Raw genomic sequence first — 26,385 nt, 5'->3', positions numbered from 1 at the left:
TGCAAGGGAGTACAGTAACTTTGGTATATCCTGAATTTAGGGTTCATAACTCTGCAATTTTAAAATTGCATTCAGGAAGTATTTTTGAATGTACTTATTTATAAATACACGGTATGAGTGCGTAAGACCATACAATATAAATTCTTAACTGGGCTCTTTATTAATTTGGGGAGGGATTAACAGGAAGAAATTCTTTACAACTAGACTATGCTACACATTGTATCAACACTCAGCCATTTGGTTGATCTTGCATCCCGTTTCCCCCTATAAATTGTTGTAAGAATTACTAATGGAACTTGTCCTTTTATGGAAACAGAAATAAGAACGAATATGTATATACTCACCTGTTTTTCTTGTATTTGTCTCCTCAGTATCTGCAGACAAAAAGCCTTCTAATTATTTAAATACAAATTAAATTATCAACATGTATGAAATATAAATAGACTGCTGGTAATATAACACACATACTTCAAAACATGCATGCCTTTCACTAACAGCAATCACTTCCTGCAATTCTTTTTCTGTTCATCCTGTTTTGCCACTTTCGCTGCCAATTTTTAAGTGTATTTATGACCTCTTGTTGCTAAGGACAACTATTGTGAAACAAAAAATGATTTCAACAAGTATTGTGTCTAGAATAAAAAAACTTTAACCTTTTTTTATTACTTCTCTGTGTAAATCCTTAATCATGAATGACCATGAGAATAATTTGAGCACATAAAATATTATTCAGCTTCTCAGTATCTAATCACTGAACTGATCATGGTAAACAACTGGTTTGAAATTATATACATAAACAGTAGTGTTTTAATCATTTAAGATCAATCTAAAAGTTTAAATGAGTGCAATGAAACATAGATATTACAACATAATACTCACCTGACTCACTTTCAGAGCTACTTTCAGAGTTATTTTCAGAACTGTCATCTCCTTAATAAAATTACATCCCATTAGCCATGGTAATAATTAAATAACTTCATGGATAAACAAAACGTAAATTTAGATATGCAAGCAGATTAGCCAGGCAACAAGATATATACATGAGAGAGAAAGAGAGAGAAATGCAGCGGCCCTTATTGAGGGGGCTTTTTTGCTGGGAGTATACGACATCAATGCTCCAGAATCTGCGCGGGCTTCCTATTGGTTTATGAGTAGAGTTTAAGATGTTGGTTATGACATATAAAGCCCTGAATGGTTTGGGACCTTCCTACCTGAGAGACCACCTCTAGCCCCATAACATAAAGCCCCCCCGTCAGCAATCTAAGCTATGGTTGGCCCACAGCAGGCATAGTGGGGAAAGAGTTCCATGAACCCTCTCCCCACATTAGCATATCTGCACAGACCAGCCATGATTTGATCCATAGACAGTGAATGTGTTGCAAAAAGTTTTCATTACCTTACATTTAAAAGTGTAAGCTGAAAAGAAAACAGTGGTAAGAAAAAAACACAATTTAAGGAGTTAGCATAAAAATGATACCACAGGCTTACTCTATCAAAACATGAGAAATTCCTCCCTTTATTTACATAACACCTCAGTGACATGACAGACCTTATTTAGGCACCTTTAAAAAGGATCAGAACGGTAGAACATGCCTGTTCTATGAAGTTTGGTGTTGATCAAAATGTAAAATATCCCAGACTCGAAGAAGAGAGTATTATTTGGATTATCTGCTTGCAGTTTTCAATGGATTCTTCAATAAGACTTAGAGCTTTAGTAAGAGTAATACTTTTCTGCTTACCTGATTTACACTCTTGAGCTGAGTCATCCTCTCTAGTGCCATAACTTTCTACTTTAGAAAAAGAAATACAGCAGGGGATTAAACATGTATGTTTTACAAGAAAAATGAAAGAATGGATAATGTTTTCAAATACATACAAACAGTTAAAGTCCCTGAGCCTAGACCAGTGGTTCTCAACCTATTTTTATGCGGCCCACAGTGTTGGGAACCAAAGCGCCCCCCCCCCGCCAAAAACGCCCCCAGACCCCGATGCGCAGCACGTCCTGCACAGAGCCCCCTCCACAGAGTGTGGCCAGGAGTGGAGCCCAGGGTGAGGGGCCAGACGGCAGCCCCAGACCACGGACCCTGCGGGGCTGGCTGGCGGCCCTGACCCCCTCACCATGTCAGGCTGGGCAGCCTGGACCCCGCTGCGCTGGGCAGCCAGGCGGCCAGGAACCCAGACCCTGCTGCACAGGCCCAGCGGCCTTTAGCACACAGCTAAGAACATACATATAAGAACATAAGAACGGTCATACTGGGTCAGACCAAAGGTCCGTCTAGCCCAGTACCCTGTCTTCCAACAGTGGCCAATGCCAGGTGACCCAGAGGGAATGAACAGAACATGTAATCATCAAGTGATCCATCCCCTGTCGCCCATTTCCAGCTTCTGGCAAACAGAGGCTAGACACACCATCCCTGCCCATCCTGGCTAATAGCCATTGACGGACCTATCCTCCATGAACTTATCTAGTTCTTTTTTGAATCCTGTTAGTCTTGGCCTTCACAACATCCTCTGGCAGAGTTCCACAGGGTGACTGTGCATTGTGTGAAGGAAAACTTCCTTTTGTTTGTTTTAAACATGCTTCCTATAAATTTCATTTGGTGACCCCTAGTTCTTGTGTTATGAGAAGGAGAAATTTAATTATATTATAGTCACTATTACCAAGCAGTCCAGCTATATTCACCTCTTGGACCAGATCCTATGCTCCACTTAGGACCAAATCAAGAATTACCTTGCCTCTTGTGGGTTCCAGGACTAGCTGCTCCAAGAAGCAGTCATTGAAGGTGTCAAGAAACTATCTCTGCATCCCATCCAGAGGTGACATGTACCCAGTCAATATGGGGATAGTTGAAATCCCACATTATTGTTGAGTTTTTTATTTTAATAGCCTCCCTAATCTCCCTGAGCATTTCACAGTCACTATCATTATTCGTTGTCATGTGGTTGGTAATATATACCTACTGCTATATTCTTATTATTCGAGCATGGAATTACCATCCACAGAGATTCTATGGTACAGTTTGGATCATTTAAGACCTTTACTTCATTTGATTCTATGCTTTCTTTCACATATAATGCCACTCCCCCCACCAGCACAACCTATTCTGTCCTTCCGATATATTTTGTATCCTGGTATTACTGTGTCCCATTGATTATCCTCATTCCACCAAGTTTCTGTGATGCCTATTATATCAATATCCTCATTTAATACGAGGCACTCTAGTTCACCCATCTTATTATTTAGACTCCTAGCATTTGTATATAAGAACTTTAAAAAAAAGATGAAATTGAATGGGACTCTTTTTCATTTGACTGTTTCTTATCAGATCCTACCCGTATTTTATTATCTTCCATCCTCTCCTCCTTACTAGGACATAGAGAATCTCCATTAAAAGCCTCCTCTAAGGGATGTCTCTGTCCGAACCACATGCTCCTTCACACCTGTCGGCTTTCCACGAGCCCTTAATTTAAAAACTGCTCTACGACCTTTTAAATTTTAAGTGCCAGCAATCTGGTTCCATTTTGGTTTAGGTGGAGCCCATCCTTCCTGTATAGGTTCCCCCCTTCCCTAAAGTTTTCCCAGTTCCTAATAAATCTAAACCCCTCCTCCCTACACCATCATCTCATCCATATATTGAGACATTGCAGATCTGCCTGTCTAACTGTCCCTGCATGTGGAATATTTCAGAGAATGCTACCTTGAAAGTCCTGGACTTCAACCTCTTACCTAGCAGCCTAAATTTGGCCTCAAATTTTTCTGCGGCCTCTTACCTCTTACCTAGCAGCCTAAATTTGACCTCTCTCCTATCCTTCCCTATGTCATTGGTACCTGCATGTACCACGTCCACCGGCTCCTCCCCAGCACTACACGTAAGTCTATCTAGATGTTTTGAAAGATCTGCCACCTCGGCGCCCTGCAGGCAAGTCACCATGTGGTCCTCCCAGTCATCGCAAACCCAGCTATTTATTTTTCTAATGATCAAATCCCCCATAACTATTACCTGTCTCTTCCTAATAACTGGAGTTCCCTCCCCTGGAGAGATGTCATCAGTGTGAGAGGATACCACAAAGTCATATGGAAGGAGGGTCCCTCTCAACTATGGGATCGTTTCCCTCTGCTCCAGTTGGATGTTCTCCTTCCCTGAGACTTTCATCCTCCTCAACAGCACGGAAGCTTTCAGACGGGGGTGGGACCGTTCTACTGCGTCCCAGAAAGTCTCATCTATGTACTTCTGTCTCCCTTAGCTCCTCCAGTTCAGCCACTCTGATCTCCAAACCCCATACTCGGTCTCCGAGGACCAGGAGCTCCTTGAACCGAACACACACATATGCCACCTGCCTATAGGGCAAGTAATCATACATGCTGCATTGGGTGCAATAAATTGGATATCCCCCACTCTGTTGCTGGACTTCTGCCTGCATTCTCTTTTTACTCCTGCAGCTTGTTCCTTTGTTGATGTTTTGTTTTTATCAGGGGGTGTTTTTGGCTTTAAGTTTAAAGAATGTTAAGTGTATCTAGTCCCCACCCCACCCCCCGACTCTCCCTCTAAACTTCCTCACAAAACTCCTGTTAGCCGCTCCTGTTGGCTAGCTGGGTCGCAGCTGTGTGCTAATTGGGCTGCATGCGGGCCCGCGGGTTGAGAGCCGCTGGCCTAGACCTATAAACTATTACCACTAGGGGGCTGCATACTCAATAGCTTCTGCAGGCCAAACTCACGGCACACACCATGGGCTCCTTGCACCCTTTTTCTTGCCCCCTCCCATCCCCTTCTATTTCAGGGAGTCCCTACCACCCTCCCCACTTATACCAAGGACTTTGTGTCCCCCACTCCTCCTTCCCCAATGGGCCAGAGGCTGTGTGACCCCCATTGCCTCCTTCCTCATGCCATGGCTACCAAGTTGAGTGTAGGACTTGCTTAGCTGGGCCAGTTATATTAGTCTTATTTGTTTTAGATGTCTTTTTTGCCATTATCTGGCAAAAACTTAAACCTCATGAAAGTTTCTGTCAACTTTATTATAAAATAGCACAACATTGCTCAGTTATTATAATTATTATAATTTATCATTTGTATTGTGGTAGCACCCAGGAGCACCAGTCATGGACCAGGACCATGGACAGTTAGGTGCAAAATTAAATACACACAAATTTATATTAAGATTCTTTAGTCTAAACACAAACTGTTTCCTCTTCAAAGATGAGAGAGAGAGAGAGAGAGTACCTGTCCATTTCTAAATGCGAATGGAAGTGTAAAAGTAGTGATTTCTTTATTTAGAAAATTATTATTAGTCTACATAATTCTCTGATTAACCTAGATCAAAACAAAACAAAAAAATCCCAAAACTTTGGTAAGACAGAGCTAGGATTGTAAATATATTATGAGAAGAAAGCCTGATTAGAATGTTATAGTGCTGGATCATATTAAAGAAGTTCTGTATTAAAATCACAAATGAGTTTGATTCCCCATAGTTTAAATTCCAGGGTATTACTAATTAAGAGGTCTCTTGGTTTTTGGTACTGTTTCTCTCCCTCTATGTGTTAAACTTGCAAGCTGCTAATTGCATTAGTACATTCTAAGACAGAGTCTGTTCTCAAAGCAATTCTTTGTAATAACAACTACTCGCACAGAGAGAGACTCAAAGCAATACTCTGAAATACAGAAACAGCATTCAGAGACTCCCCGCCCTTTTGTTGTATTAACAATTGTGATTAAAATAGAGATAGAGGATGTATGTGGATGGATGCTTGGTGTGGATAATAACTGAATGATCAGGGAGGTGCCAGCCTAAGAATCCAGTGTCCATCGGCTGAAGAAGGCGTCAAGTGGAAATAACCAGAGGACCCCACCCGGAGGGCAGACTGGAATCCACCCAACAGCCTCAAGAATGGGAGAACCAAAGAACAAGATAAGATCTAGCAGCACGGAGCCGTCAGGAATGTGCTATCTGCTGATTGATTCAGCAACAGCATGATGAAGCAATTCCCATAGACTGGCATAGGAAGAAATTCCTATAAAAATAGACTCTAAAAAGTGAGAACTTTGGGGGTCTGATTCTGCAAACCAACTTCCAGGAGCATCAGATGAGCATCTGACAAGACCCTGCTCCCTCCTCATGTCCAGGCCACCTGGCCAGTGGCTTGGCATGAGCAACTCTAAGGCTGGTAACTATGATAACAACCTTGCAGAACCTGTGTGTGTGTGTGTGTGTCTGTATGAATGAATGTGTGAATAAATATGAGATTGAATGGAATGTTATAACTATAACTAACTGCTTACTATGATTCTTTCTGTATTCACAATAAATGTGGTATTTTGCCTTTTTCCCTTTAATAAGATCCTGCTGGTTTTTATTTTATTATAAAAATAATCAGTGTTTGAAAACCCAAAAATGCTAAATTAAAGTTCCATAAATAACTTTAACTCTGATCCTGTATCAAATATGTATGGTTTACCAAGAGATGGGAATACATGATAGCATAATCTTACATGAAGTAGCCAAATATCCTGTTTTACCAAGACAATCCTGGTTTTTCAAATTATATCTTAGTATCCGAAGAACTTCTTCTGGTCCACCCAAAATGTTCTGGCTTTTCATTTCATCAGTCAAAATGCTCTGTTTTTTTTAATAACTACAAAATGTTTCTTCAATAATATGCTCTGTGTTTACCACGAACAGTATTCATTGTGATGAACAGTTTGGAGTTCAGACAAATGTTAAATGACTTTATGAAAATCAATCTTTTGCTCAAAATGGTTATTAATGACACTAGTCCAGTGTTTCATGATAAAGTTATTCATAACACCGGATTACTGAAAAACATCCTCCTACTTGAGAAATACATGTTGCTGCTGAGTTAAGAGCTGGCAGTAGCAACATCAGCACACATTAAAAAAGAGTGCACTTTTATAGGAGCTTTGTAACCCTATAAAATTGGTCATAAAAGTGTCCCAGTTTTTGTTTTGGAAAGTATGGCATCTTTCATCCTATGGAGTGGTGTGTGTTTAAAGGAGGCAATGTGGGCACACATCATGCCTCTTTTGTTACAGCATCTAGCCATAACCGGATCAGATGGCTCATGATATTTGGGGAGAGTAAACCTATGGCTGAATTACTGACATGATTTGACAGTAAATTCCTATTTCCTTCTCTCCCAGACTCCATAGCTTAGTAATTAATTATGCTGCTGTCCTTGTTATTCTAACTCAACCTATTATTTTTTCCTCTCATAAAGATAATTTGGCTCAAGGAACAACTAAAAACAATCAAGAAGTTAAAAGCTTGCATTTGTGACTTTAGTTATTTTGAGACTTTCTCTTAGTTCTCCAGGAAACAGAGAATTTCGCTGCTGTCTTCAATTTACCCTTGTAAATTCATACTTATTGAACTAACTTCACTCTCCTTTTAAAGACTTCTTCACTATTGAATATACCCTTCAAAATTCTGCCTATCCAGTGGCTTAAGGAAAGCATAACATTATGCCACCAGAAAATACGAGGTTTGTAACCAGTAGCAAATTTGGGGCTCTCAATTCTAGGTGCTGAAGATCAGTGAGAAGCAGCAGTGACATATTACAGCTGCAGGAGAGAGAGGAAAGGTTGTGGTCATCCACTCTGTCACCATGCCTGCTACTAGTGTACAGGGAAGGTGATGCATAATCACCTAGAATCATTCTGGAAGAGGTCACTCACTCTTCTTTCATAGCCAGACAACTTGTGCCACGACAGCAGAATTACTGATTCCCCTACTCATTACCACAGTACATCCAAAAAAGAGAGGAAGCTATTCAGAGATTCCAAGCCCAGAAGGGACCATTGTGATCATCTAGTCTGACTTCCTGTATAACATAGGCCATAGAACTGGGCTATATGGGGGGTAAAATGAAGATGTGCATTAAACAAAGGAACTTAGTTCACACTGGGGTTATTAAGAGCATACAAGAATTTAGATGTATAAGAGCATCTGTATAGATCATCCTGTCTTTATTGTAGCTATCATAATTTCAAGCAATATCTGTCATAGTTTCTTTTTACACATTTACTGTAACTGAAATTGTAAGGGCACTATAGGTCAAATTCAGCCATACCTTATCTCACACAAAACACCCACTAACTGCAGTATTTGGCATTATATGAATAATCCATGCTTTAAATGTGATACACAGAAGTTAGTCAAAGCCATCATACTGAATTATAAATGCATGATTACCTTTCCTCTAATCATGATATTTTATACATTTATAAATAACATGAAAGGAATATATGACGGATCTGAGAAAAATATAAATGACAGAAAACAAACAAAACCCCACAAATTTTTATTCATGAGACTAATGGGATACAAAATAAATGTAGTTTGGTTAATCAGATTGAGATTCAAGTTCAACAGAGTTGATAATCCAATAACAAATCCATTTGAAACTATTGTATATTTTGAAAAGTTACTGTACCTTTTGCTTCTATAGAGGAAACATCATCACTACTGGAAGACAAAACGATTGGTATGTCAGTAATATATGTTTACATTTTGCCATATTCTGTTACTACAACCAACAAGTGACCAGTCTACAACATGGTATTTAATAAGAAATATTTTTAAGTGTAAACCCAAAAATCAAAATGAAAAATAACTAGCTAAATACCCTGAAAATCTGAAGAGTAATTCTGATGTAGGGCTTGATCCTACACACCCTTACAGAATAGTTTAGCCTCCTCTGGGCTGCAAAACTTTGTTCTAATTCTGGTCGTGGGCTTGGTGTCGGGTGGCTGGGTAGTGTTTAGTGCCCTGTGACATAAGATTTGATGATCTGGTGGTCCCGTAATGACTCTGTGCGTAGTCTCACTGGGGAAATGCTTTCATAAGTAAAGTCTATTCTTGTGAGAAAGGATTTGCAGGATCAGACATAAAGACAGTAGAAAGAACAACTAGTTTAGGTGTTGACTATTATGAAGAGAAAAAAGTATAAAGGATTATTAAGTAACCCAATCCATGTCAAAAATACTTCAGTGCTTTAATAATAACTTTCATAGTATAAAATTTTTCTTTAAAAATTTATTTTTACTGAAACATTATGAATCTGCGTACAAAATGGCAGAATGTAGCTATCTTATAATATAATCAGAAAAGCCAAGTCAGAACACAATGTCATTATTTGTTGGGGTATCCAAAGGACAGCAAATGTATTATAAAAACTAAGATCCCCAATCCTGCAAACACTCAAACACATGTTTAACCTTAAGCATATGAGTACGCCCATTAACTTCAACAGAACGACTCACTTACCTTCCATTAAACTATTTAAGCATGAGCACAAGAGTCTGCAGGTCCAGGGTTTAAGACACATGAGCAACTTTATGCATGTGAGTAGACTCACTAAACTCATTTTAAGTACTCTCACATATAAAGTTAGAGAGACAAGGTGGCTGAGGTAATATCTTTTATTGGACCAACTTCTCTTGGTAAAAGAGACAAGCTTTCAAGCTTACACAGAGATATTATCTCACCAACCTTGTCTCTCTAATATCCTGGAACCAACATGGCTACAACACTGCAAACAACATATCAAGCTATTCATATGCATGAGTGTTTGCAGTATCAGAGTCTAAAGCTATGTTACCTTTTCAATGCTTTATTTGGTATCCATATTTCTACATCCAAGTAAGTTCAAAATACATTAAAATCACATGAAATGTAATGAAATGATGAAGACCATTTAAAAGTACAAACATTTTTGAAGTGTTTGTTTCAAGCTCCTTAAAAGAAGAACAAGTAGCACTTCCCCATTATGCAACTCAATGCACTATAGTCCTGACTTTCAATGTGTATCCTATCAAAAACCTGGGGTGAAATTCTGGCCCCACTGAAATTAGTGGCAAAACTCTCACAAGGCCTCTCTTTTGCTCAGACTTCCAATTATATGAAAATACGTAATATGGACGTATTAGATGAGGATAAAAACTCAATTTTATGTGTAACCTAAGAAACCAACGCAAAAAAATTTTTAAGTGACTAGTGATGTAAAGTGTCTGAATTTGTGTATGTTCAATCCAACATACCGCAGAAGGGCATGATTTTGCACTTTCTGAAAACCAGGACCATTTATGGTGTCTCAAGTTGAGTTGGGCCAGATCTCTGAAGATGAAAAGCCAGTGAATGAATCTATTGCGCAACACAGCGATTCAAAATGTAAGAAAATACAAGGCAATACTAATATCTGGCAACCCAGTGCCAAACTATATAATCATCATCAAATTCTCCTCCCAGTAACACTAATACAATGCTCCTAATACCACTGTGAGGAAAACCTTTCATCTAGGCATAACATTCTGGCATAAACTAAATCCTCACTGTAATCAGACAGATTGATGGTCTGAAGTTCATTTTTATTCTCTTTTTCTTTATACTTACCACATTTTCTTTCCTTTAATTTCAACCACTAATTAGATCTTCTTGATCTATTACACATTATCAAAACAACAGGTGTTTTAATTTCCATATTCACACCTAATTAACTTGACAATCTGCCTTTTTCCTATTGTTTTCTTATACTATTCATCAATAACATATGAATTATCATTAACACTATTTAACACCTTGTTCATAAACCTACTCTACTGTATAATTTCTTTTCATTAATGCCTTGTATCACTTCAGTCCAAGCTACGTTAGTATCTCTTCCTCAGTTTCTGGAGTGGTAAGGAAATAAAGGAAGGGAAGGCAATATAAAGAGAGGCTTGATGTCTTGAACTGTTGTTTCCTTTGATAGCACTTACCTAAGTTTTGTAATGTGGTGCCATTTTATTTTTATCTTTTTACAATCACTGCTTGCAACATAGCTCAGTAACAGAACTGGTCAATTTTTTAAATTTGAAAATAGCTTTGAAGAATGGCCTATTTTTCAAAAAGAAAATTTTCATGAAAAATTTGCATTTTGTTTGAAATTTTTCAGGTTTTGATTTTTCATTTTCCTTCTTTCCCCTTTCCCCTGTTGCGTTCCTTATTCTATTTTTTCACTATAAATAAAAAATGGGGAGTAGAAGAAAAAGGGGGAAAAGAAGGAGAGAAATAGGTTGGGGGAAACAAGAAACCAAACCCACATTTTTTCAGGGAAAATGTCAAAACAAAGAATTTTTTAAAAATTGCAAAAAACAATTAATATTTTTGACCAGCTGTACCCTATATATTTAAAAGAGTAAGACATACAAAAGCAAACTGATGTATTAACACTATGAAAACAGTACTGTACGGGGCACTGGTTTGTTCAGTGTGCCTCACAGTGAATTCTGTGTTCAAATATCAGAGAAACATACAATCACACTGGCTCCCTTATAGATAGTGCTACAGCATGAAACAACTCTCTGACTTTGCAAATTTAAGACTGAAAAACCTCAACAGTGTTCCATTAATTCTGAGAGTCAGTGTTCAAACTGAAGTAGAGTATACACAGATTTCCCTGCCCCAATGTGTTCATTAAGCTCTCTGCGTTCTGCTAACCAATACCTGCCAGTGTTGATTTTTAGGCTTGGCTCATTAAGATATTTTGGAAGAACAATTGTGTTGCTTTTGTTATTGCACCAAATGACAAATATTATCAACAACTGTTAAGAAACCCCGAACTCACATGTGGGCCTGATTCCATGCTGCAAATCACAAGGAGCAAATCAATGAACAAGTGCTTGCACAAGGCTATCATGCCTGTGTGTGTGATTGGGATGTTTCAAGGTCCAAGCAGAGAGACTCCATTTATGGTGTACCCCAAAATTATCTATCACACATCAGTTTCTTACCCTCCAGACCCAGAGTACCTGCCCTGATGCAGGGAAGTCTGAAACTCCTGCATTTCCCTCCACAACTGGTTGAGATAAACCAAATCTTCAGTTATAGGGGATCTGGTGAAGGATGTGTCCAATCCTTGCACTTATTCTAAATACTTTTACAGCTACAGAGTCATCAATCTTATAGCTTTGCACAGTTGTCTTAACAGCTGGTACTGGCCCTGGGATCCCCTTATAGCTTCAAAAGCAATTTGTCTAACTGTCAAATACACTTGACGGACCTTGACACAGGATTCCCTAACACTATAGACTTGGCAGCCTTGCTCAGCTCGTCTTGTGACATAGGTAGAGCCTTGTGAAACTATTTTTTTTTTTTATAAATTTTTGTTTTATTTTGGGGGGATTTTTTTTGTCCTTGTGTAACCCACACACCTCGTGAGTGTGGTGTTCTGTCCCATCTAGTGGCACCGAGACTACTTAAAAAGAGAGATAAAATGAGTCTGCTGTACAGCCTTAGCTAACAAGCATTGGCTTTTAGTTCATGAGGTAGATTCTCATGCACTAAGCTCCAGAGGTTCCAGGTTCAATCCTGCCTGCCAATGACTGGGGTCTGTCGGTGTTACACTTATGTTTTACTCATTTTATCCACTCAGGAACTCGCCCTGCTGCGGGGTGACTTTTTTGCTTGTTTTCCTTTTATACGTTGTTTTTTGTTTTATTTACTGTTACTGAATATTTGCAAAAAACATGGAGCTCTAGACATGGGTGTACATCACAAAGCTTTCTTGGAATTTGTTTTTTAAGCTGTTATAGTTGGAAGATTAGCTTTCCAGCATTTGTGGTCTGATCCAATTCCTAGTAAAGTCAATGGGAGTTCCAAAACTCCCAACACAGTCAATATGAGTCTCTCCATTGACTTCAGGGGGAGTTGGATCAGGTCCTTGGTATATTTTTTTAAACTAAGTACTGATAAAGTAACTAGAGGTGGGTGGGAAATGGTTTTCTCAAGCTGTGAGAATGTTCTGGATTTTGAAAAAAATTTCTGTCACAATCAGAATGAAATGTCACAATCTCAAAAATTTTCACAAATCAATAGTCCAAAAAGAAATTTCTGATCAGGTCAAATCAAAATGTTTCATTTCAGTTCTAACCTTTCTCTATTTTTAACCTTTTTTAAAAAAAATATAAATGTAAAATCAAAAGTCACTTCAAAGGAAAAAATGAAACTTTTCAAAAATGTCAAAACAATGTTTCAACAATTCCAAATGTTTGATACTCAATTTTTTTTAATCGGGTGATTTGTCAAAACCAACCCTTTCCCAGAAACAGTTTTGGTTTCAATGAATTAGCATTTTCCTACAAAAAATGTTTCTGCTGAAAATTCCTTACTACCTGTAAAAGTAACCTCCTAAATATAACAGTCAAAGTGCTTTTTCAGGCACAAGAGCTATGCACAGACTTATATCTCAAGTTGCAGAGCACTATACCCCTTTTACTAATTATTCTACTTGAACTCTACTGGGAATCCATGCAAATCAACTACAGGAGAAGACAAAAAGCACAAAAATCCATGCAGAGCAACTAGAGGAGTCAGAAAGCATGAGACAATGGAAGGAATTAAGATTTTGGTTTCAAGGAGAAAGACCTCAAGGTAAAACTGGCCTGCCAAATTTGTTCCATCTTCTCCCTCGTGCGTCACTACCTTTTACTACCCTGCACTTTATAGATATGCCCACTGAAAGCAATCAACATACTCTCTTCTTGTAATAATATCATGTGGTATGTGGGTAGGTTGAAACATCATTTTTTGCTGGATCAGTAATAAAACAATGCCAGTTTAGCTACCAAAAAACCCACCAACTCTAATTTAACCAGCTAATTTAAGAATATCACTACCAGTCATCCTATAATGTGTCAAGACAGAATTTACCTCTTATATGATTAAATTATTCCCAGCAGTAATAACATGAAATTTAAATATGTTGCTATATATCTGATTACTTGCAGGATCTATTTTTTATTAATTACACAAATGTGTTTAGATTACTTCCATGTTCCTTCTACACTCTTCACATACTAAAGAGGGAGGACAGATTTAAAGCTGCTGATCACAAATATCTCAATCACAATATATAATTAATCAGACCAATTCTTAAACAATTTTTGTCTAAGTAAGGAGTAAAAATCAGGCTCTTGTAATTAAGTTACACATATCCCTTAATGTTGTAGAGATAAGATTAAAAATTAACAAGGTCTATTAATGTACAACCAGATAGTACAATATGCCTTTATGCCACTTTCTGTTTGCAGCCAATTTTGGTATATGCCAGTTACTATTTATAGTTATTGGTAGGCATTAAAAACAGTGCATCGCTATATATACAATTGCTAGCTGTTCCTTCTCAATTGTAACTTGTCTTCTCAAAAAAACAAATGTAGGCTTCTTCCAGTCATTGGGGTTTTTGGAAAATTGCATCAACATACAAAATGTAAACCTTATTACTCAAAGCATGCCTCATACATATATGTATGATATGCCTCTGTAATGCAAATGTGTGCAATATTTTGTGTTATACTCAGAGTGCAAGAAACTGAGAAACTAAAATGATGGACCAACTATTTTTAAGATAACTATAAGTAAAGAGAAGTTCAATTTGTGCTGAACTTATTAAAAATCCACATCCTATCCGATATAATCAATATCATAATGGATACTGATATCTTTAAAAAGCAAGGGACAATCTAAACCACAGGCTCTCCTCCTTCCTCAGTTACTGCTGCCAGGGACTTTCTGCTTTGTTGCAGTAGTCGTCCATGAAAGAGAATACTGTTTTCCAGGGGCCGTTTTTTTTTCTAAGTATTTAGACAGTGCAGTAGGAACCATACTTGCAATGCTGTCTTTTAATTGTTAGTTAAGAAGATAATCAAAATGCCACCCTGTCACTAAAACAACTACTTTACTGGTGCAGAAAAAACAAAGACACAGTTCCTGAGAAGAGTGCAAAAAAGAGTGCTAGCCCAAGAGAGCAAAAAGCCTGAGGCAGCAGCTGGAATGGAGTATGCAATTCAGATTTTCAATTCAATTTTCCAAGGTATTACCATTGTTTAAAAAAACCACACTATTACTAATTATTATTATTATTATTAAATATTTGTTTATTGGTAGTAATAGCAGCTGTAGTAGTGAGCATTTATACAGCACCACAAAAAGAGGTGGTAACTGAAGCCACGGAAGGAGAGAAGGCTTTGGGAAAAAACAAAGGGAAAGAGAAGAAGGGGACTGAGAACAAAGCCTGGGCCTGTTAATTGCCGCAGATGTCTCTGACCCTTTTCAACCTGTGTTTAAGCCAATGTATGGCTCGGAGATTGTGCGCCACTGAAACCAGCACAATCTCCTTCCAGCAATGCACAAAGATGAGACACCCACATGACTCTTCCAGATCTGTTCGCTGACTTTAATACTTCTAGCCATGAGGTAGTGTTGATGCATTTGCAGATGTTGGCAAGGCTAAATGGAGTTGCTTTTAAGGGACTCTATTCATTTCTCTTTGCAACGACTGTTTTTACAAGATGACTGTTCATCAGCCTCAGGTACTCTCATTTATAGGGTTCAACAAAGGTCTGTGTTGTCATCTCTCCATTCTACAGTTCACCCTAAGATGCTGCTGGGGAAAGAGTGAGATATTTAGGTTGCTGTATCCATCAATATACAGATGACACAGAGCTCCATGTGTCTCTCTTGTCAAAACCAGGCCATTTAGTAACTCAGCTTTCCCAGTGTCCAGTTGAGATGAGAGCACAAGCCTGTTCTGGAGAATTCAGGAAACATTTAGAGAAAATGGCAGATTTAATATTAATGTGTCGCTTCTACTAACACTGAAGTTCACAGTTCAGAAATTTTACTGGATTTTGAGCTGCTTTTGGACATCCAAATAATAATGGTAGTCCTGTTGTTTTTTTCCATTGACTTCATTTGCCAAGGAATTCCTCCTGGAACTAGCTAGCCATTATCTACCTAGCCACTAACACCCATGTTTTTGTCTCACAGAGATTGCATTATTGCAAAGCACTCTACAGAGGACTCCACATGAATAACATTTGGAAAATTCAGGTAGTGCAGAATGCAGTTGCTTGCTTACTCAGAGGTGTTTCATGAAAAGAGATCACACCTATGCTCTGGATATTTCACTGGCTCCCAACTCATTTCTGGGTACAATTTAAAGTGTTGGTATTGACCTATGAGTCTTTTATGGTTTCATTCCTAAGTATCTAAAAGCCAATAGGACTTAATTGCTTTAACTTGCAGCTGAGATCAACTGCGTATCATTTGCTGAAGATCCCTAGAATTACTAGCTTAAGTTGGTGACAGGGTATTCTCAACAGAGGGCCCTCAACTCTGTAATTCACTTCCCCCTTTGGTCTGGCAAAGCCCACATTTTTTAACCTGCCAGATCAACTGCAAGAATCACCTAATCACTCAAGGCTTTCCTGAGGAGAGTAGGTTAAGCAGGGGAAGACAGTCTTTTAATGTAATTTTTTGACATATTCTTAATATAGATTACTATTGTTATTAATCTCATATAGTAAGGGTGTTTATGTTACGTGTCAGGTTAGCCACACAGAGACAGAGGCCAAATGGACACTAGCAACAACAACTTAACTGTAAAAAAAAAAAAAAAAAAAAAGCACATTGTCTCCAGCACTAGGGAAAGATGTGCTGCAGTATTCTTCACACAAAACCACCCATTGACTAAACATTGTAATGCAATTTCAACTTTCCAACTCTCTCCCTTTTAATTTTTCTTTTCTGCATTTTAACAATTTTAAAAACAGAAAACTATTTTTTTCAAACTAACTTTAAATCTAAACAAATTTTGCTCTGTTACTCATCCCTAAATCATACTGTTTGTTTAACTATGCAGCCAGAACAGGTAACAAGGTGGTGACTAGTCTGCCTTTTGTTTGCAACAGCTTTCTCTGGGAGGGGTGGAACAGGTGAATCTTCTGCTCCTGGTACTGCATCTGCAATTTGTAGTTTGCTCAGTTTTGATTGTTGAATCAATGAACTGAGGAGATTGACGGTTTTGTTGAAAGCCCCACTGTCTATCTCAACAGTGTATGATCTGGGTGTAATGCTTCCAGACCAGGCCCCAGCTCATGCCAAGACCCCAAGGCCTCACTGAACACTGACAAAGGCATAGCTGAAAACCAGTCTGGCTTAGCTGTGGGTTAATACAGTTAAAACAGATATTAGTGTTATAAGAATGTGTTTAGACTTTATGAAATCCTTATAGGATGGTGCATGCATTAATCCTACTTATAATATCTGTATCCCACAGTATAAAGTTATATTGAGTGTCTGTATTGTAAACCTCTGTAACTGTGTAACTCACCAAACAGGAAACGAAGCATTAATTAAAGTAAAGTGCTCATGCTGCACACAAGATGGCCCACTGAAGGCTAATGAGACATTGCGTAGCATCAAAGGACAGAGACCTAGTCAATGGCATTCCTAACTCAGTTCAGGAAGCGGAGGCATGTGCATAAACTCATCCCAGCAGCTTGGCTTTTGAGGTGAAGGGGATAAAGATCCATGACAAGGAGAAATGGGGTCTCTTTATGCTGTCTCGACTCTGAGGGCAAAGATTCCTAAACATAAGCAAGAGATCTCCATGCTGCTTGGCAGGGGTCAGCCCTAGGACATATAGAGCCTTTTATTATACAAGTTTGTATTACCTTTCAAAATCTGAGACTGCAACTCATTTGTGTGTATGTTTCCTGTTTTAATCCTGTAAACAACTCATTTCTTTTTCCTAGTTAATAAACTTTAGATTATTACAGGACTGGCTATAGGCATTGTAACTGGTTTGAGATATGAGTATAATTGATCTGGGATAAGTGACTGGTTCTTTCTGTTGATAAGGGTAGAAGTTTCCTGTCAGTTATCAATTTAAACGAACTCAATCCACAAAGATATCTGTAGAAGTTCTTATATGCCCAGACATTTGCCAAGCACTCTGCATATTCTTTTTCTGTTTGTAAGTGCACGAGAGCAGAATGCAACACCAAGGCCATAGCTACTGGAACCAGCACAAACCATTGAGAGTTTGTTTACATCGTAGAACATTAAAAGTAGAGCAGTTGAGATCACCTCTTTTACCTTTTTGAAGGAAGTCTCCTGATTTTGTACCCATAGCCAGGATGTATTGTACCTTAATATTTTATCAGAGGTTTTGTCACTGTAGAAAGATATTGCAGGTATCAGGCAAGATAATTTACCATCCCCAGCATGTATCTCAGTTCTGGTACATTCAATTCTCTAACTGCTTTTACTTTCTCAAGGGTAGACTAATTCCATCTTTGGTTACTGTCTGTCCCAAAAATTCAATTTGACATAGGTGGAAAACACACTTCTCTTTATTTAGCTTGAGTATAGACTCACTGATTAAGCTCAGAACTTTATTGAGGGTTTTGCTATGTTCTCCCATTGATGACCTGTATACTAAAATGTCATCCCTAAAAATGACAACCCCATTTATGTTCTTAAGCAGCTCTGCCATCTTTCTTTGCAAAATTTCAGGAGCGCTGGTAATCACAAAAGGTAATCTTTGAAAGCAAAATCTCCCAAACAGCATAATGAATGTAGTCAGTTTAGCACTCTCTTTGGCTAAAGGAATTTGCCAGAAACCACTTGAGGCATCTAGCTTGGAGAATACAGTAGCTCCTGCCACTTTAGGGAGGAATTCTTCTAGTACTGGGAGGATATATTTTTCTATCACTACTGATTCATTAAGTCTTTTATGATCCACACAGATTTGTATATTCCCATTTTAACTCATAACAGGTACTATCAGTGTATACTATGCAGTGGGCTCAGCAATTTTCTCAATTATATCATTCTTTTCCATTCTCTTTAACTAGTTTCTACTTTATGAAGTAATGGGATAGAAATTATGCAGGGCATATGTATGCTATATGGTTCAGCACTGTCTCTTAAGATGATTTCTACTGGATCTCCTTTTAAAAGTCCAATATCACCAAATATTCCATCAATTTCTTCCACTTTTCTCACTAGACCCATCATGGCAACCACACTAAGAGTATGCAAAAATGAAAGGAGTACTTGTGGCACCTTAGAGACTAACAAATTTATTTAAGCATAAGCTTTCGTGAGCTACAGCTCACTTCACGATGAAGTGAGTTGTAGCTCACGAAAGCTTATGCTCAAATAAATTTGTTAGTCTCTAAGGTGCCACAAGTACTCCTTTCCTTTTTGTGGATAAAGACTAACATGGCTGCTACTCTGAAACCTGTCACTAAGAGTATGGACATTGTCAGCCTCCAATACTCTAATCACATATACATTAAAATTAAAGCTTTTGTCTTTGTCTATTGTTTCTGAGGAAAATTGTCCAATGCAATTCAAAATACCTCTGGGGCTATTTAGGCCAGCATCTGCTCTTTTCAGCTCCATGACTGTAAGTCCCTTCTGATATGACTGTTACAGCTGCATCCAAATCTATTTGAAAATGAAGAGTCTTTCCACAAATATTCAGTTTCATCCTCCAGGCAGGCTCATTACACATGATTGATCCAAGACAAAACGGCTCTTGATTCACAAGGTATGTCTACACAGCACAGTGAGTCTCAAAGCCTGGGTTGACGGACTCAGGTTTGCAGACTCTCACTACAGCAGTAAAAACAGCTGTGCAGAAGTTCTGGATCAGGATTAAGCTTGGGCTCTGAAACCCACCCACCCTCTAGGCTTCAGCCCAAGCCCAAACATCTACGTGGGCAATTCTCAAACTGTGGGTCAGGACCTCAAAGTGGGTCATGACCCCATTTAAAGGGGTTGCCAGGGCCAGCATTAGACTTGCTGGGACCCGGGGCTGAAGCTTCTACCTCCACTCGGGGTGGCGGGGTTTGGGCTGCAGCTCCCACTCTCCCCACCCAGGGCTGAGGGGTTTGGGCTCTGCCACCCCCGCCCCTCTCCCCCGGGTCATGTAGTAACTTTGTTGTCAGAAGGAGGTTGCGGTGCAGTAAGTTTGAGAACCCCTGATCTACCCAGCTATTTTTAGTGCCATAGCATGGGCCCTGCAAACCCAAGTCTGTCAACCTGGGCTCTGAGACTCACTGATGCTCACCATGTAGATGTACCCTCAGCAGTCACTTCCCATACTCCCTTTATGTGGCAGACAGTGGCAAAATGCCCAGTTTTTCTGGATTTACAGCATTTGGCTGCTTTAGCAGAGCAATCACCTCTTGGACTGTGATCTTTTCCACATCTTGTGCATCTCATCTGAAAAGCGTTAGATTTTGCCTGGGGCTTACCCCACATTGCTTTAAGAACTTATTACACTTTCTTTTTGCAACTGTGTTATATCTCCTATAGTGATTCTGTTTGTAAGTCACTTCCTCTAGGTTACTTTCTGGTGGCCACTGGTCTCTATTTTGATTTTTAATCATTTCCAGATGTCTTGCCATTTCTATTGCTGTGTGAAGGGTTAAATCTCTCTTCACTTACAGTTTCTCTGAAAGTCCCTGATCTAAAATGCCAATCACTGCTGTCTCTATCGTTCTCTTCGCTTTTTGTCTTCAAAGTCACAGTTCTCTGACATGCCATACAAGCCTCTCATAAAAGAATCCAGACTCCTCACATTTTTGGACATGCTGGTAGAAACATGCTCACTCATAAATCACATTACAGTGAGGTATAAAAAGCTCATAAACTTAGCCAGCAGCACAGCATAATTGTTCTTGTGGGTCTTCTCTCCAAAGGCAAAGGACTTAAAGATATGTTCAGCTTTCCTGCCCATGGCCATAGACTACAGAACTATATCGCACCTCTCCACTCTTCTCGTGGAGTTTAGTTGTGATGCGGAAACATGCAAATTGTTCCTTCCAATCAGGCCAGTCTGATGGTCTGTTGAAACTGAAGCTCTCTGGTGCATGGAACTTTGGCAGTTTGACAAAATTCTGCAGTGTCTATTGTTTGTCTTCTGACACCGTGTCAGGTTAGTCACGCAGAGGCAAAATGGACATTAGCAATAATAACTTTACTGTAAAAAAAGGATTGTAGACTGTCCTCAGCATTCTTCACACCGCATCACTACACATTATAATGGAATTTAAACTTTCCATCACAACATGCAAGTAGATAACTCAGAAAAATAAAGGGCAGGATCAATGTAAAATTTGATACATGAGTATTTTATTGAAAATGTGTCAATGCCCATAACATTGCAACTGGCCTCCAAGTCTTTTCTCAAAGTAACTCAGTAAAAACGTTCAAATAAGTACAAATAAACATTTTTATGTAATAAGCAGCTTTCAAACTTTAAACTCTAAGTTATTTCTGTAGTGGATATAAACAGGTAAATGAGGCTGTAGAATTGACTTTAGTTTTATCCTCACACTAAGCAGAAAAGTGCCAGAACATGGATTGCTGACACTTTCTGCTTGCACTTTTATTAGCAAAGAAGTTGCTGTTAGATAAATCCTGAGAGCCCAGAGAGGCTATATAGTCAGTGGTGGCCTTTCTCATCTCAAGATGCCACAAGACCCACTATTTTCATTCCCTTCCTGCCTCTCCTCTCTCATCCAGGCCTGTGTTTGGAATTCAGCGGATCAGGACTACTTCCTGCTACTTCTGCTTATCTGATGCGATGGGTACAAATAACCTGGGCAATAAATACTGGGCATTTAGCTACAAACATTAGTAGTTCCCCAGCAGTTCCTATACTTACCTTGATTCTTTAATAGAAGGTAAAACTGTTTCTTCCTAGGACTCTCAAGGTGGTCAATGGGGTTTTCACATTTTGCTACCCATCAGCTACTACTGACATACATTCGAGACTCTGAACATTGGTTTTACTAAATAAGATCTAATCATCAATTGGAAAGTTTCCATTCTTTGCTTTTTTATTTTCTCCCCACCTCCTTTCAGTTGAACAGTAATATGTACAGTAATATGCCCCAGTGAAAAAGAAAAAGAAAAAATTGAGATGCAACTTGATAATGGATTGTTACCCAAGACCAGCCATTTACTATCTAGAGGAAAAGGATTTTAAGACATTATTATGGGGCAACCTCATGTATCTCAGTGTGCGCAATAAATGAACCAGAGGATTGTTATTCTGAACCTGGCTGCTACTAGAACAGAAAGTGAAACCGTTTTGCAGATAAACTGTGTTTTAGGCTTTGCAGGCAAAGCCAAATGTTTATGCACTCATTTTCATGTTTTTTCAAGAATTTTTCTGTGAATGTTTTCTTTAAATCAGAAAATGAAAAATAAATATTTAGATCAGAAACTTCATCCGGTTCTGCACTTCATCTCAGAAGATAAAGATGTGAATTTCTGAAAAAATTAACTTCGAGAAAATGAAGTAGAAGTGCCTGTCCCCGTCCTCCACCCCATGTTATTATATCTAAGATCCATCGCTTTAGGATCTGAGCATCCATCTTGCAATAAGGAGTGTATCTGTCTCCTCTAGTAGGGAAGTGCAATTATCCCCATTTTACACATGGGAAACTGAGGCAAAGGGTATATTAAATGACCTGCCCAAAATCATAGGGGAAATCTTGGGCGGAGGGGGAGGCAGTTCCCTGTGGGATGCAAGCCGTGGCTATGGGCAGGCAGGCCGGGCCCAGGCGCAGTACCTGCCACCAGCCCCTTCCTTCCACTCGCGGTAGCCTCGAGCAGGGCTTGTCCATCTCTCCCTTGCAGGCTGGTACCCGAGACGGGTGGAGGCATCGCTCTGTCTCGAGGCCTCCACTTCCCCCTCCGCCAGCTTCCCGGGGTTGCAGTGGAGGAGGGAGCTAGTCACCGTCCGCCCGGGCACCGCCCCCCCCGGGAGCTCAGCGTGCGTGGCCTCCCCGGCCCGTGCCCTGCAATGGCGCCCTTTGTTGTCCCCGTGCGGCGGCCGCCCCCCCGCCCCATCCTATCCCGGCGGCCGCCCGGGCTTCCCGCGCACCGGCCCGACTCAGCCGCCTCCCCCTGCGGCAGAGGCCGCCCAGGCCCGGAGAGCGCGGCGCTTTGTCCCTGGTACCCAGGCTCCTGCCCCAGATTCCCGCGGCCGGGAGCAGCAGGGCTGCCCGTCCCCAGGCAGCCAGACGCGCCCCGCCCCCCGCACGCCCAGGACCCCGCCGCACGCCCTGGACCCCCCGCCGCACGCCCTGGACCCCCCGCTGCACCGCGCGCCCTGGACCCCGCTGCACGCCCAGGACCCCGCTGCACGCCCAGGACCCCCCGCTGCACCGCGCGCCCTGGACCCCGCTGCACGCCCAGGACCCCCCGCTGCACGCCCAGGACCCCGCCGCACGCCCTGGACCCCCCGCTGCACGCCCAGGACCCCGCTGCACGCCCAGGACCCCGCTGCACGCCCAGGACCCCCCGCTGCACGCCCAGCCCCAGGACCCGCCTGCTCACCTGCCCTGCACATCCTGACACTCCTGGCCGCTCGTCATCGTGGCCGGGCCCGGGCAGCAGCGGGCGCGAACAGCTCGCCCAGGCTGTCGAGGCTGCAGCGACGGGCGCCGCGCGGCTGCACGCCTCAGCGCGGGAGCGGTGGGGGGAGGATGGGGAAAAAAACAACAGAAGCCTCCGGTGGGGAAGCGGCCGGGTCCCCTACCGCGGGGAACGCGCCTGCGCCGCCGGGCTGCTGCTCCTGCGGCAGGGACCCGGCGCCTCCCGCCCGCAGCGCCGCGGGAGAAGGAAGAGCGGCTGCAGTCGGAGACTGGCCAGGGCCCCGGAGGCGGGGGAATCCCCGCAAAGGAGATGGCAGCACCAGCAGGAGGGAGCCGCTGAGCAGAAGCGCATCCACCGGCAAACGCAGGGCAGAGCCCAGTGTCACAGCTCCTGGTGCCCCATCGCCCCTGCGCTGTCCGGGGCAGGGAGCAGCCATCCCAGCAGGGCTGGCCAGCACCTACAGGGCTAGGACTCAACAAGTCAGGGTTCTGGTCCCGGCACTGCGTGCGGGGAGACCTCGGGCAAGTCGCCTCTCTTTGCTTCAGTTTCCCTATCTGTGGACGGGGTATAATGAGCCCAACCTCCTTTGTAAAGCACATTGACATCTACTGATGAAAAGCCTTATATAAGAATTAGGTGTTATTGTATTATAGGTACTTATATGGCCCCATTACTGTAGTACAAGGGTGGGCAAACTTTTTGGCCCGAGGGCCACATCTGGGTGGGAAAATTGTATGCAGGACCATGAATGTAGGGTTGGGGTGCGGGAGGGAGTACGGGGTGTGTGGGGGGGGAGTGTGGGGTGCAAGAAGGCTCAGGGCAAGGGGTTGAGGTGCAGGAGGGGTGTGGAGTGTGGAAGGGGGCTCAGGGCAGGGGGGGTGGGGTGCAGCAGGAGTCTCAAGAGGGTTAGGGGGCTCAGGGCAGGGGGTTGGGGTGTGGGATGCAGGAGGGATTTGGGGTGCAGGCTCCAGCCCGGCGCCGCTTACCTCAAGCAGCTCCAGGGTGGCAGCAGGGCTAAGGCAGACTCCCTGCCTGCCCTGGCCCTGCACCACTCCCAGAAGTGTCCAGCACGTCTGGCAGTGTCTCCTGGCCTCAGTTCCCTGTTCCCAGCCAATGGGTGCTGCGGGCAAAGCCCTCTGCCCCCCCCCTTCCCTAGGGGCTGCAGGGACGTGATGCCAGCCACTTCCAGGAGTGGCACGGGGCCAGGGCAGGCAGTGAGCCTGCCGTAGCCCTGCTGCGCCACAGGGCTGGCAATCCTGCAGGCCAGACTGAAAGCCCAGACGGGCCGTAGTTTGTCCTCCCATGCTGTAGTACCTGAGCCAGTGCTCCTATAAAAAAAAAAAGTGTCAGAATGCTGTTCCCAAAAAAGCACCAGAACAGCTTTCCAGAGCATTCCACCATGACTTGAGTCCTGATCTGAGCACTTCATAATCTTCAGTGTATATATCCTCACACCACTACTGAGGCAGAGTAGTGCCATTTTACAGATGGGAGAATTGAGGCACAGAGAGAGGAAGTGACTTGCTCAGGCAGAAAGTTTGTGGCAGGGCGAAAACAGATCAGAGGTCTCTTAAGGGCCATAGGCCCTTCCTTCCCTTCCACTTAGCACAGTGTGAATGCTACCTGTAGCCCAGTGGACCAGCTTATCTCTATTATAGTCACTGTTTTACATTATATTTTGAATTTGTTTTATTATATTCAGCAGTAATGCAAGGAACTTACAGGCTTGTATCCTGCAAGACCTTGGCTTCAGCAGTTAGCATAAGGCTTGAGGCCTACAAAGTTTGGCATAGATAAGTTTTGGGGAACAGGAAGTAGAATGTAAGGGAGAATTTTGTTCATAATGACACCAGCCAATCACAGAACATGAACTGACACCAGCTTCTGGGAGGTTTTGGACGGAACATCTGACTGCAAGAGTGCCATGGCAACGAATTGACGGATATGATAATGGCATGAAATCATAAACACACTAAGTTATAGAAGAAGGACACCTTAACATTTGTAAGGGGAGGAAATACAAATAAGGAAGAGGGGAGAAACCCCTGCTGACTATGCATTAGACATGGTAATGTCAGCATAATATATTATAAAAGTGGCATCTCAGGGCAGTACAGGGAGAGAGATGTAGCCCTGGGAGGGACCAGAATGATGGCTACTAGTGAAGATGAGGAAGGTGATGCAGGGCTGGCCTTACCATCAGGCGAACGGAGGCAGCCGCCTCAGGTGCCAGACTGGGGGCGCCACTAGGACCTAGAGTGTAGAAAATTGTGTCTGCTGCTGGTGCATATGTATTCTCTCTGCTCGAGATGCACAGAGATGGTGGAGTGCTGTGCCAGAGGAAGGAGGGCACAAGAGACATAACAGGCAGGCAGGAGAAAAGGTGAGAGGGAATAACAGAAAGCAGCAGGAGCTGCAGGGAGAGAAAGGAGGAGGAGCCTCTTATGTACCTCTCTAGCACCCCCAGGAGCCTGGACTAATTAACACCAGCTTCTCAGGGAGCTGCCTGTTTCCTGCTGCTTCCCTGAACCCACTTGAGGAGAACAGGCAGTCAACTGAAGTAGTGGGAGCCAGTTAGGCCCTTAAGATGCTGATATCTTCCCTCACTCAGGTCCTGCTACCAGCCTGCTTATTTGTCACCTTCAACTAAGTGTTGAGAGCCAATATAGCTGGCACAGAACAGCAGTCATGAGTGAAAGAAGAAAACGCCCCTCTGGGGCAGCATTCAGAAAAAGAAAGAAAGCAAAGGAATCTTTTCTATCAAAGCAGGAAGGAGCTCTCCTGAGATACATAGACACAAATGTTCACGGTGAGCCTTCCGGCCCCAATCAGGATGTGAGTGGTGAAGAGATGCCTGATCTTCCAGTTAGTCAGAGTTCAGGTGATCTGGCAGCTACTGCAGCATCCATATCTCCATCTCAAATGGATGCAATCATGCACATTCCTGAAGAAAAGTATAGATCAGAGAAGACTGGTGGAGGTGCAAGAAACAGCTGCTGCTGAGTTTAGTTCCTTAAGTTTAGATGATCCAGGACTGTGGACCCACTTGAGCAGTAGCCTGAGGGACTTCCTTGTACTGCATGGGCCACAGCAAGTGAAAAACTTCATGTTCCCCAAAGACAATGAAAATAGAAGTTTCCATCCAAC

At 41.8% G+C, this 26,385-nt stretch overlaps 1 protein-coding gene across 11 annotated transcripts in view; it reads right to left on the bottom strand.

Moving 5' to 3' along the window:
* LOC311526655 (caspase recruitment domain-containing protein 8-like) overlaps positions 1-23,864 on the bottom strand; it is a 39,942-nt gene extending 16,078 nt beyond the window's left edge. Inside the window, exons 1-5 of one of the 11 annotated variants that reach the window (XM_084639886.1) lie at positions 23,200-23,864; positions 8,447-8,478; positions 1,740-1,790; positions 880-930; positions 345-374 (exon numbers count right to left, since the gene is read on the bottom strand). In XM_084639886.1, the coding sequence (XP_084496012.1) occupies positions 345-374; positions 880-930; positions 1,740-1,790; positions 8,447-8,478; positions 23,200-23,843 (808 nt within the window). In that variant the 5' untranslated portion in view covers positions 23,844-23,864. The remainder of the gene's footprint in view (positions 1-344; positions 375-879; positions 931-1,739; positions 1,791-8,446; positions 8,479-23,199) is intronic. The other 10 variants (XM_084639887.1, XM_084639878.1, XM_084639883.1 and 7 more) reach the window with 10 other exon arrangements.
* Positions 23,865-26,385: the final 2,521 nt, after the last annotated feature.

This window comes from Lepidochelys olivacea, assembly GCF_965140295.1.
Source record: "Lepidochelys olivacea isolate rLepOli2 genome assembly, chromosome: 9".
In the NCBI taxonomy this organism is placed as follows: domain Eukaryota; kingdom Metazoa; phylum Chordata; order Testudines; family Cheloniidae; genus Lepidochelys; species Lepidochelys olivacea.
The sequence above is the reverse complement of the archived record's forward strand: the minus strand, read 5'-3'. Positions and strand labels throughout refer to the sequence as shown.